Consider the following 13,255-nt stretch of genomic DNA (forward strand, 5'->3'; position numbering starts at 1 on the left):
TGGTGATTTCAGCACATAAAAGACAAAGTCTCCTCAGCTTCTGCAGAATTCTCTCTAACATAATAATTAATACACGTAATTTTTGAAAGGTACACCAAAAATTGCACGTAGCACGTGTGTGTATACTACAAAGAACAGTGTCCAGATAGATATTTGCCAGTGGGCATAAATAAAATAACTTAAAAGAGAACAATGTGGGTACAGGTGCAGACAGATACAAGCCTACATGCTGCATGTTTTTAAGCTGGCTCTATTGCAAGTGAGGTGCTGCCTGGAAATGGTGTTGCAAGGCATGCTGTTCCTGTCCCTCCACACCATCATCTGGTCTGGTCATAGCACCATCCCGACACCCACAGCCTACGGAACAGAGCCAGCGTCGTTCCTCCCAGCATGCTCCCAGCACATTTCCACTCTCCCACGCACACATTCCCCTCAGAAGTTAGCAAAATGAAGGCTGAAAGGGGACGTGATTATTCTCTATAACTGAACAGAGAAATAAAAGTATCAAAGGATAAGTGTCAGGAAGAAAAAAGACCTATTCAAGCTAAAGACAATGCTGGCAAGAATAAACATGTGTATAAACTGGCCAAGAAGCAATTCAGGCTAGATATTAGAATCAGACTTAAAGAGAGCCATGACGATCTGGGACAGCCAGAAGGAGCTGTGAAGACAACAAGATTAAATGAATTTTAAGACAAGGCCTAAGACGGACCTGAAAAGACTCTATTCTGCCTTCTTTGTTAAGGTTTATGACTATGACTCATTACCATTCTGCATTTCATTCAAATTTCACATGCCCTCTTATACTGTTAAGACAGAAATATGCATGTCAGAGAATTACATGTTGAAACACAAAGGTTTGTAACCTCTTTTCATAAAATTCCACATCTACAAAGCACAAGTTCCTGCAATTTCATTCTGTTCAAAGCTGGAGGGGACAAAAAACCAGACAGAGCTGGTGTGAGTCCCAGGGTCCAATAAGCACTTTGAAACATATTCACTAAGTAAAGACTTTTAAATGTCTCCAAAAAATGCAGGTGTGCAAATTACTCCTGATACAGACAGGAGTTATGTTTCCAGCATCCCCTCAACCACTGTTAAACAACACCCCCACAAGCATTTTTCAGCTCATAAAAGCTTTATGAGCTGAAAAGTTCCTTCAGATTTGGTTTTTTTTCCAGCTGCTAATCCATTACCTTCCAACAACAGCATCAGCCCTCACCAGTACAATACATAGGAGCTATGAGAGCATAAAAGGGCACGAGGTGGCAAGTTTTGCATCTTTGCGGTGAAAGACAAATGCCTCTGTCCTATCTGATGCAATGGAAAGCTGCTAATGTGATAACACATCACAGTGCAGAGCTATTTTGCTTTCTCACTTTCACAACACGGTCACAATCCCAAGGGAATAGCCTGTTGTTCCACTCATGTGAATGAAGTCCCAAGCTCCTTCCATTATGAAACATGTGCATGGTCCTTTCTGTAGCATAAAAAGGGATGTTTCCCCATGCACAAATATATTTCCCTCATTAATTGGAACACCTGCCCTAAATCTGCCCATGTGCCATAGGCTGTCAGAAAAACCATGCCTTATATCCCTCATTAATTTGTGCACCTGCCTCACACTTGCTTACATGGAAGTATATGGATTGTTTGTACAATACATTTTCTCAATGAAAACTGCTGTATTCTTATACAAATAAGCAGCTTAATCCATTCAACGATGTGTTCTTTCTAATCAGCACTAGAGTGCATTTGCCAGAATTTAAGCTAATGAGTTTGACTTTCCACCAGGCCCCCAAATTACTTCTGTTTCCATGGGTAAGTTTTTTTATCTAAAAGTAACTGAAACTTCCTTTATGAAAGTTTTAATTGATTGCAAGCATGCATTTTAAGAGCTAAGAGTATAACTATTTATCTCTTGGATGGCATAAGAAAATAAGTCCTCTAGGAGAAACTTTTTCTGGTCTAATAAATTTAAAGGCTTATTATATTAAAAAATTGAAAATATTTAATATCAACTTTCAGTTATATATTGTACTACTTCATATTGAGGGGGCTGTGTGTGTCTAAGACAGCCTAAGATCCTTGCCACTATATTTAATTGAATTTAACCCAGTCAACATTCAACATCTTGCAAGTGCAGCTTGAGTCTACAATAATAATGAAGAATAATATACCCCACATTCCATACATCCATAACACATTCCATACATCGACAGCACATTCCAGCCAAAGACTTCAAAGCGCTTCAGTGAAGTTGGTGCCAGTTTAGCAAGGGTTTGAGACTGAGAAGAAAGGTGCAAGAAATCCTTCCTGCTTCTCCCTCTGCCAGTGCATGGCCACAGGTGAACTCACCAGACCCAGAGCAGCAATGGGCTGCTCTCGCCACACTTCACCGCGAGGTAGGACACCCATTGATCGCAAAGGGACTCCTGTGCTGCAAGGGATATGCTCTGTCCTGCTTGCTGGGAACTGCTAAAAACGTCTGCATCTCTCAAAACTCCATTCGTTTGGCATGACCCTTCTCTTCCACATGGAGTATAAAATATTGCTCGTAACTAACAAAGCCTAATAGCACCTCCATGGAGCACTTAAATATTATTATACCTATGCTACAGATGGTAAATGGAGCTGCAGAGAGTAATATTCAGCTGTGTTAGTATAATAGCAAGTTTTTACTGTAATTAAGTGATACGGCTGATAGGAAACAAAACATGGTACTGTATTTCCGCTGAGCCCTGTTTCACTATTAAACTGTTGCTTCTGGCAAAAGCTGAATAACAAGGAGGTGAAGAAAGATGAAAAAAAATTAATCTCATAAATATTTCCAACACTTGTGCATACACAAAAGGAAGATATTATATTCATTTATGCACAATATCGTTTATACAGCAAACCTCTCATTATTATTCCTATTTGAAACACCTATTATTTGAAAGGCTTTGGTAAGCAAGTTGTCATTTCTTAGGAGGCACTTTTGGACTCTTGACTTGAAAATCATGAATGCCTTTTCTTATAACCCTCACTGATTATTTTATTTAAGAATGCTAAGCTATATTACCTTGAAAACAGGCCAAAGCAAAGGAGGAAAACCTTTGTTTTATCAGAGCAATATAATAATGAAAACTGTATTTCTTCTTCCCATTTAGCTGAGAATAAAAAGCCAAAGGTACAGTTTATGTAGTTCTTGTATGACTGTGGGTCAATTTGCAAACAAAGAGTGATAGAATAAGAAGTTGAACTATGTCCTAGCGAAAGGCATGTTAGTAATATTTGCCAAATTCATTCCTCTTCAGCACCTCCTATGTACATTTTCTTTAGCACAAAGAAAAGTTTATGGACTGAGGAACAACGAAGTGAAACTGGGCTTGACAGGATTTTTCAGATGCAGCCTTTCATTTCTGGAGAAAGAAAAGAAAACACTAATCCAAATCCTCAGACAGAATAAATCTTTGGCAGCTCTAACTTAACTTGTGGTAAGTAGGTATAGGGTGCCTTTTCTCCGTGGATAGCTAAATGGAGGAATTTCCACTGTCAGATTCTGAAAACAGAAAAATAAAGAAAACTCCTTTTTGACCTTGCACTAGATAAATGATAAATCCCTTTATGTTTAAAGAGAATACAGATACTGCCATATAGAGAATTTCATAATATTTCAAGAAAAAGAAATTTTTTTTCTATGCAGACAGACTAAATCATTCCTAAAGGCAGAATTTTAAGGATGTATAGCTTTAACTCTGCTTACACACACTCCTACACGTATGCAGATATATACCTGGAAAATGCATGCACAGCTTTAGAAAGTTTGTGAAGATGCAGAAGGCAAATCCTGAAGAAAGTCTGTCCTAACGACCTGATCGCCCAAGTGAAAGTAAAAGTAGCTATGAAGAGCGGCTATGCATTGATCCACTGTCCTTTAGATAATCCAGCTTGAACTAATTCCTAATTTAATGAATCACAGTACCCACACCATTCTGAAAAAAGTATAAAATAAGATTCTCCTTGATATATATGCAGAGAAATCCTGAATCATATACCTTTTGCACTATCGTCTGAAGAAAACACAAAGTTTCCACACCCTCCCAAGCCATCCTACTTCTTTCCATCTGCCTGGAACATACAGCTGCCCAGCACAACCCACTCTCCCATATGCAATAAACTGTAGTATAACTCAACAATGTAAGAGGGAAAACTAGTTCACTACTACACAGTCCAACTATTAACTATTAAGCTGAATTAACCAATTTTCCACAGGTACAAAAGTATTTAATATGTAGCTTAACTAGTCTTCAGAAATTACCCTTCTCCTCTGACTTACCAGACTTGTTTCATTTAATTGGGACTTCCAAGACACTGGCAACATCTAAAGCTTCAGACAAAATAATGATAATATACCACAGAAACAAAAGTAGTGTTTAAATGCTGAAACAAGAAAACTATTATTTTCTGAAATAGAAGGTTAAGCTGCCACTGATATGACTTGTGCAGTTTTACGTCTTGTAAATATAGAGTAGGTTAATAAGTATAAAGTGAATAAAGATACAAAATCCATTGTATGAAAAGTCCAATAATGATATGGCACATCTCAAGGAAACTACTTCTGCCTTTTGATTTTTGAGTGAAACTCTACCAAGCACAAACCTGACAAAACCTTCCATAAATTATGAATTCTGTTGGATAAGTTCTTCAAAGATATGGATGTTATGGCTGAGAACCAATGAGAATACAGTTTCTTATATAACCATTCAAAAGCACTGCATATAAGAAAGAAAATGAGTTTTTACTGTGTTCCTTCAAAAAAAAAATTATAAAATAACCATAAAATAATTAAACAGAATGCGACATCAAACCTAATAGGTATTTTGAGCTTTATCCGTTTTGTCAGTTCTTTTACATTTCATTTTAAATAAAAGGTTTTACCAAGACATCTTAAATAATAGTCAGTTAACAGGCTTCTTTAGTGTAAATTTTCATAGCCTTCAGCTATTGCATTATGGAGACATATTCATCATAAAACTCAACAGTTCATTGCTACTTCAGGAGTTTCTGTTCTGGATACCCATGGAATTGAAGCTACATACACATGTACAGTGCCATCAGCTAAAAAATGTAACGAAACTAGAAATTATGTCAATTTGCATCACAGACTCTGTAAAACAGATCAAAAAAATATTGTGATATGCTACAAAAACATGCAAAAACCTTTCCCCCAAATCACAGGACGTCCACTTGTGGACACACAAGTGTCTTAATCTTTTTTATCTGACTACACTGTACATGGCATTGTTAATTGCTACAGATTAATGGAATGTTAAAATAATCTAGTGCTTCATTTAGGACTAGTAATGCATGGAATGGAAGCCGTGAAATTAAAATGCTTGTTTCACAGATAGCTGAAGTTAAATCAGTGACTTGACAACATTAAATAAGAAAACTGGACTATAGCCATCATGACTTTTAAGAGGAAATACAACAGTTTCATATTCATTCTTACATAGAAATTAATCTTACCCCAAACCACATATATAACATATTTCTAAGGTTTTTTTAATGGATAGAAAAATAGACCTACCAATATTTAGTAAGCTGCTGTCTAGATAAAACTTGTACTTTGCATCCTTCAGTGATCCAAGAAACATCTCCAGTATATTTTAAAGTACACCAGTTTGTTATGATAAACTGTCCATTCTGATGGACTGCAGGTCTAAAAGGCAAAATCTTACCTGTATCATTGCCTGTGATTTGAATAACATACAATCTTATGTCATTTCCACTATCAGGGTGTGAAGTAGAAGGAGACACCTCTTGAGGTTGTAAAGCCTCTGTGGTCTCCTTCACTTTGGGTGGTGCAGTAGGTCGTGCAACTGCAGTAGCAGTTGATGCTGTGAAATATTCCTTATCGATTTCTGGTTCTAACATCTTTCCTGTCAGATCGTCATCAGCAGTGGCTTTACTGGGAGAAATAGATTCATCAATTATGATGATGTCATTGCTTGTTACCTCCTCTTCTTCCTCGGGAATGATACGTGGTGACTTCTGAGTAACAAAAGGTTTGGATGCTGATGTAGGCTGAATTTTGTCTACAGCACTAATAGAAGGCGTTGTTATATCGCTCAGAATTGTTGCCTTATCTGTTGCATTAGCTGAAAATATAGCTGGTTTGATTTCTTCAGGCTCTTCTGATATTCCTGAACCTTCCAGAGTTTGGCTTGGAGAAGCTCCCAAAGTAAGATGAGTAATGCTTTCCACAGTAGAACGACCTGTCGGCATCATATGGGGGGGCAACACAGATTCCCAGCTCACTACATCACTGTCTTCTTCCCTGGTGGGGGTTCCTCTGCTTTCGTATGTTTTTACTTGGGTACCCGCTGTTATAGGCATCACTTCAGTGACCTTCTCTTCTTGATCAGTAGCAGTTTCAGCTTTCAGAGTCACTGTGAGATGCAAGGTCCTGGTGCTAGTTTCATCAGGTCCCAGAACTCTTCCATAATCTGTAAGCTTCACTGCAGGCACTGATACTTCTGTTGCTGGATATGTCTCATCATAAGCTGAACCTGTCTCATCCTGTTTTTCCTGAATAGCTGTTTGAGAATATTCAGATCCTGGTGCCGTCTTTTGTTCATGCATTTGGACAAATGTCACAGATAAGGTAGACTCTGTGGCAGTATCCGGTTCCTTATCTTGATCTTTCGTGGAGAGTTCCTCTGGGAACACCTCACTATCTTTTGCAGTTATTTCTGTTGCTTCTGTACGAAAGATACCATCAAAAGGAGTCTGATCAGTAACTGGCATATCTCTAGTGACCTCACCCTCCACAGTAACTGGAACTAGGGAAGCATCATGTTCTTTCTGTGGAACTGTAGTATCTACCTTTGTTACATCTGTAAATATAATAGATTCCTTTGTCCCTCCAAAGCCAGCTGATGGTGTTCCTTTTCTGTCCTGAAGTGTTGCCGCTGACTCCTCTTCAGTTGATGTCGCAATGGTTGTCTGGCCTTCCTCTGCCACTGTGTATTTTGAGACATCCATTTCAGTAGAGACTTCTTCAGCAGACGTTGCTACCGATGTCTCAGTAGCCTCTCTTTGTTCAACTTCTAGGGTAGGAATGGATGTTTTCAAAACATACCCTGATGCTTCATCTCCTTCATGTTCAGTTACCTCCATGACTGTGGACATAGCAGTTGGTAATACAGTAACACCTGAGGAGCTAAAAGACTTTATTGTTGCACTACTTTCATCCACTGATATTTTAGATACTGTGATCATTTCCAAATCCAAAGAACTGCTTGTGTGGGAGACACCTGTAGTATCTTCACTCTGATCAAAATCAGCTGATACAGCTTCTTCATCACTTTTTGTTTCCGCTGGCTCCATGCTTGTCTCAGTTTCATCTGTAACTGCTGAAATCGGAGCTCCTGGATGCTTTTTATGTTCTGTAATTTGCCCTGGAGATGATGTAGGCTCCATTCCAGAGATACCATCTTCTGTATCTAACTCATGTATTCTCTCAGTATGAGATGACTCTTCTGTCATATACCCCTGATCTTTATCTGTTGGCAGCCACATGTCAGAAGCTGGAGGAGCCTGTGTGAACTTCTCACTTGCAGAACGTCCCTCAGATTCTGCTGTAACACGAGTAGGAATGACGGTTGTGGCATGGGGGATCTGAATATCCATTGTTCTCGTTTCTGGCTCCTTTGTTTTTTCCTGCTCCTCTAAAACGGCTGATCCTTCCATTTTCTGAGATGAGTGGATAACAGATGCGGTGCCTTCTCCAAAGTTCTGTGGGGAAACGGTACTTCTTAAGAGAGTGATGGCCTCAGATCCTGTTTGATTAACAGCTGATACAGAAAAGGATACAGGTATTCCAGATGACACGGTAGGCTGCACATCTCTCAGGTCCTCTCTGCTTCCTTCAGCTGATGCCTCATTATCAAACACCGTCGCAGAACTAAATTTAACAAATGGAGTTGACTCATCTGCCGTAGAAAATTGTCCAGTCGTTACTGCACGCTCATCTACGAGTGTCTCTGATGCAGCAGGCACATCTGATTCTGGGACGCTACCAGTAGCCGTGCCAGAAACTCTATCAGGCATAACGGTGTACATGCTCTCTCTGCCCTCCCCCTCTGTAGTAAAATCATACTGATCAGTGAACAAAGCTTTAGGGATTACAACGGTTGTAAATTTCTTGTCAGATTTCACCTCCATTGACTTTTTTGTGGGTTCTTTTGTTGAGTGGGCACCAAGATACATATTCTGTTTTGTTAGTGATACTGAAGTCCCTGTCCTGGGAAACTCCCTCCGAGAAGCTGGTAACAAGCTATCTGTAGCTGTCATCATAGGACCCACTTCTATTTGTTCAGTCTGATTATCAGCATCATGTATTTGTGTATCTCCTGTTTCAGTATCTTCCCAAGAACCAGTGGAACTCTTAGCTACAGCTGTGCTATCCTGAAAAATTATAGAGGTCAAGAAAGCGTCCTCAATGCTTTCAGACCTACCTTGTTCCTCGGGCAATTCTGCTTCAGAGTAAGTGTGGTCCAGTTCCAAAGCTGCAGATGTGCTCTCTGTTAATCTAGGTGAAACATCATATTCAGTCCTTCCCAGTGTATCGTAAGTGCTTATTTCGCCATCTGTGACAGTCTGAGGTAGAAGGGTGGTTAACTTAATGTTCTCCATAAGCACCTCCATTTCCCTTTTTTCCTCAGCCACATCAGTAGTCATTTCTGTATCTTCTTCAGTCTCTAGGGTTGTTTCCTCTAAAGCAGGGACCTCTGTTTTGGCGACAGCCACTTCGGTAATCGAAGTCTCAAAAACAGGAGGTTTAAGGGTGACTTTAGCAGATGACGATTTCACACTGTCAGTTTTCAGAGATGGAATCAGCTTAACAGTTGTAGGCTCTGATACGATTTTTTTACCTTAAAAAAGAAAAAAAAAAAAGTTAAGGAATCATTCAGTCAGAACACAAACAAATGTTACTTCAATTCAGTTTGAATGTTCCCAACAAAAACTAAATGCTACACTGGGTATAAAGGTATAAAAAAGGATAAAGGTCAATGGCTTTAGATAGTGGTTTAGCATACAACAGAGCTTTGAATAACATAAAATAACACATTATAAAGCTGCAGAACATCTACCTTAAAGTCAGATGAAATGAGAAGAGTAGCAGTATTCTTCATATTCATTGTTTATATAATTACCCCTAGAACTCCTCATATTATACGAGTACCCGTCAGACAGCTAAGTACCGATCAGGGAATATAAAAGTTTATTTCATGATGTCATGAATGAGTGGTACTGCAAACCTGTGGGTTTTCTTCAAAGCTTACTGTAGCATACAACTTAAATGTATAAAGGGAGTGAAATACCACTTTAGTTTATTTTCAGCACATAATTACAAATTGCAAAAAGGAACCCTCACTGGAGTGAGAAGATGCTTAAGCAACAGGAACAAACATGCCATCAGAACGTACTGTTTTACCAGGCCGCAAGAGCTGCTGCCCTGCATTTAAATTATACTGAGAGAAATTTATTATGGGGAAAGGTGAGAACAGTAAACCATAAGATCATAAACTTAATACTATAATGATGTTGATCTTTGGAAAACTCTTCAAAGACATACATCTGAAACTCCTTCACACACAAAAGTGCTTCTATGGGAGTGTTGAACATGAAAAGGCAGTGTTGAACCCTCTGAATGATGGGAAGAGTAAGGGGGTAGCTATCCTAGATTCACAAGAGACACAAAGAAAGGTCTTTCCAGTGAACCAAACTGTGATGTTTTAAAGAATCTTGCTGCCTTATGCCTTGTCCACTTCTTCTGCCTCAGATTTCCATCCTATCTGAGGAGGAAATGTGTGCCAACAACCCTGACACTGCGAAGTCTGGTATTGGATTTTAAACTCCTGAAAAAGGTGAGTTCATACTCAGAAAACAGGATTTACTCAGAAAAAGCCCACGGTGGAAACATCTTCCCTTCTGCCAGTTCCTCCAGGTCAGTAATCTTCAGAAGGACAATGGGAGCAGACAGGTGCAAGAAGTGAATGTCTTAAATCAGTGCTGTTAATTGCTAAGTGACTGAGAGTCAAAAGCCTTATATGGATGCAAGTAAACAGCAAAATATGGTCCTTTAAATCACACTAAACTTATGAAGAATGCATTAAGCAGGCTGTATATATGAGGACTAACTGCTTACCAGACAGACACAGCTACATGTATAGCTTCTTGCAAAAGAAAATATTACTCAACTTCTATTAGAATGAAGTCGTCTATTCCCCTAACATGCAGAAATCAAGAGAGTTACAGTATTTTAGAAAAAAATATTGAAGCCAAGGGCTTATTAAGATAGCTGTGAGTTAATAAAAGAGATCAGGCAACTTTACTCAATGTAAGGTATGAATACCAGTTATCAGGAGAAAAAGTGAGTTCTGTGATTGGACTTTTACTGCCTGGCATATGGGGATGAAGATGTCCTAGATGATGCTGCAGCCTCTGACTGACTCGGGACTTGCAAGAGCTAATAGTATGAGCAAAGAAGAGGAAGAAAATAAGTGAAAAGTTTAGAAAGACTCAACTTAGTCACATATTTGTGCAATGACAGTTTATACTCAAGCATACGCAGTATGTATGCACAAATCAGTTCTTTTCACACACCCATGTCTAATTAGAGGTACCCCTTTGATATTTGTAGATATGAATTCCACATGTGTAAGTTAGGGTCACACAAATATTTGTTTAGTTTCACGCACCAAGCTTTGAAAATGTCACCTTTGCAAGAGACTTATTTGATTTACCCTGAAGTAGACAGGCTTGCTAGATGATGGCTGCTTAGGACTTCCAGAAGAACGGGTAGATTTACAGACTAGGGAAATGAGGAAAAAGAGCTGATATTTCAGCTTTCTTGAATGAGAAGTGAAAGTGAAAAGGAAATTGTGAGGGTAAGAAAATATGACATTGCTATGTTTAGAAGTGGTGGTGTTCTTTGCCAGCAGAAAAAGGAATGGATTCTTTTCCCTACTCTATGTTAAATCTTTTTGTGGTTTTACAAAGACGACTTAGCTACTTATATGCTCCTTTTTTGTACGTTAAAACGTTCAGTTGAGCGAGAAGGAGTAAAGTTCCTGAAATCCCACTAAGCAAAGCACAGCCTTAACACAAGTGACTTTTGTGTTTTGGGGTTCTACAACCTAAAGTGGTTGTTTATTGCTCTTTTCAATGCCTATGTGATTCAAGTGTGAGGTGGTGTTCACATAATCAAGAATCAACAAATTCTTACAATTTTTTTCCCTCTGCTTGCGTGAAGATGGTTTAAACTACAGAGTTTTACTTCACAACTAAGGAGTGAAGAGTGCACACAAGTAAGTTAGCACTGTCCTCCTGAGTAGTAGTTGGTAATTGTTAAATTTCTACCAAAGAATCCACGAATTTGCCTTAACAGCTCTTTTTTATGGCAAAATGGAACGGAGACAGCATAGTCTTATATTCTCCCTTCTAACCATAGGATGAGTTTCCTTAATGCAGACTGAATTTGTCTTGCAGCCAACGTCAAGTACTCATTCAGACCCCAATTACCGTATTTTAAGTGACTATCAAGATCACTGTTTGAAAGAAAATGCAAATGTAATACCCTCTAACCAAGCTAGACAAAAATGAGGGCATGAGAATAGGTTTTAAAATCTGTGGAAAAAAAGGTAACTTTATTTCATCACTGCTGGGAAATTGTGTGCACTTACTCACAACAATTTATGTAGCTTCCCAATTTCCAAGAAATGTTTTGAAGTCCCAAAAGTTCACATACTTATGCCTAAGATGCAGTTATTTATTGTTCATGACTCATTATCTGCTAATTACTTGATAAAATAGGTACACATTCATGAAGTAAACCTGAAAAAACACCAAGCGTATTTGATTCGCTTATGCTAATAAGTGAATAAATAAATATTAAATTCATATACTGGTGTAAGAAAAGCACACATTTTTTAAGAGTTTATGAATAAACAGCCAAATTTTCTCCTGTGGAAACTGACATGGGGTTGCCAGTGTGCAAAGAGCAGTTCTGGTTAAAGTCAATTCTAAAACTGCTTTGTCATAAATATGATGTATAAGATTTTTCATACAGATCATTCAGGTTTGCAAACTTATTTGAGTCGATCAAAAAAAGATGTTTCTTCAAGGAGAAATCTATCAAAGTTATTTTTTTTCTGCAGGAAAAGAAAAAAACAAAGAGAAGGTTGCTTTTTTCGTAGACTGAACATCAGTTTGAACTGTCGTCCACTCCACCCAGATGTTTTGCATTACTGTACTCCTTGCATCATGCATGCAATATGCTATCTCCTTTGTCCTTCTTCTGATTCAAGACATGAGGCAGTTTTTCCTAATAAAATTCATGAACATATTAGCAGCAAGAAAGCAAATTATCTCACCAACGGCTGCTCATATCAAAGACTATCTTGTCGTTCTTTAATCGATTCCTTTTATATTGAACAACCTGCATGAAGTTGATTTTGGATGGAGTATATGACTTTGCAGAGATAATATATTTTTTCACTCTCTGTTTATTTTTTTTTATGCTTTCACTGTACAGCATTTTCTTCCTCTTCTCACCCACCATTGTTTAAGTAAGGATTCAAAATAATGGAGCAATATTAAAGCTTAATATTTTTTCAAGGAAATCACACTACACAACTTTAGACATGGTTTAACTTTGTGATTACCAAATAAGGATTTTAATGTGTTCTGTGCTGATTAATCATAATTTCAGGATATCTGGGTGTACTTTCTGGAGGAGCAAATGCTTATTTTAAAGATTATATATATTATATATCTTACAATTTTTATATATGCATTTTCAGCATGACCAGTTCCACAAAATTTTTAACCATGTGTCTAACTTGAACCACTTGAGCGGTTTCTCTGCACTCAGAAATATTGTTTGTGTTTTTACATTTAGGTATGTACTTAAGAACCTGGAAGAACATAGACCCTACAGATAGAAAAAGAAATTGTTTTGAGTCACTGCCAACAGCCAAAACAACAAAAAAATGTTTTAAGTCAGAACAACACCTGGAAACAGTGAATTCTTTCTGTGAATAACAGCCAAAATAAATTATTCCAAAATATCAGTAATGTTGAGACAGTCAAAATTAATGGTTTGACATCTCCCACACCATTTAGAGCATGATGCCTGTGCAGAGAGGTTGCTTTGCTTAATTTTTACATATTTTTGTATGTTAATTTGTTTGCTGCTTTG

At 38.1% G+C, this 13,255-nt stretch overlaps 1 protein-coding gene across 2 annotated transcripts in view; it reads right to left on the bottom strand.

Annotated features, from left to right (window-relative positions):
- The window catches only part of VCAN (versican), a 113,736-nt gene that overhangs the window by 50,239 nt on the left and 50,242 nt on the right, over positions 1 to 13,255 (bottom strand). Inside the window, exon 7 of one of the 2 annotated variants that reach the window (XM_050912500.1) lies at positions 8,508 to 8,924. In XM_050912500.1, coding sequence (XP_050768457.1) covers positions 8,508 to 8,924 — 417 coding nt within the window. Of the gene's footprint in view, positions 1 to 5,726; positions 8,925 to 13,255 lie in introns of both variants that reach the window. The other variant, XM_050912499.1, reaches the window with a different exon arrangement.

The sequence above is a fragment of the Gymnogyps californianus genome, chromosome Z, assembly GCF_018139145.2.
Source record: "Gymnogyps californianus isolate 813 chromosome Z, ASM1813914v2, whole genome shotgun sequence".
Taxonomy (NCBI): Eukaryota; Metazoa; Chordata; class Aves; order Accipitriformes; family Cathartidae; genus Gymnogyps; species Gymnogyps californianus.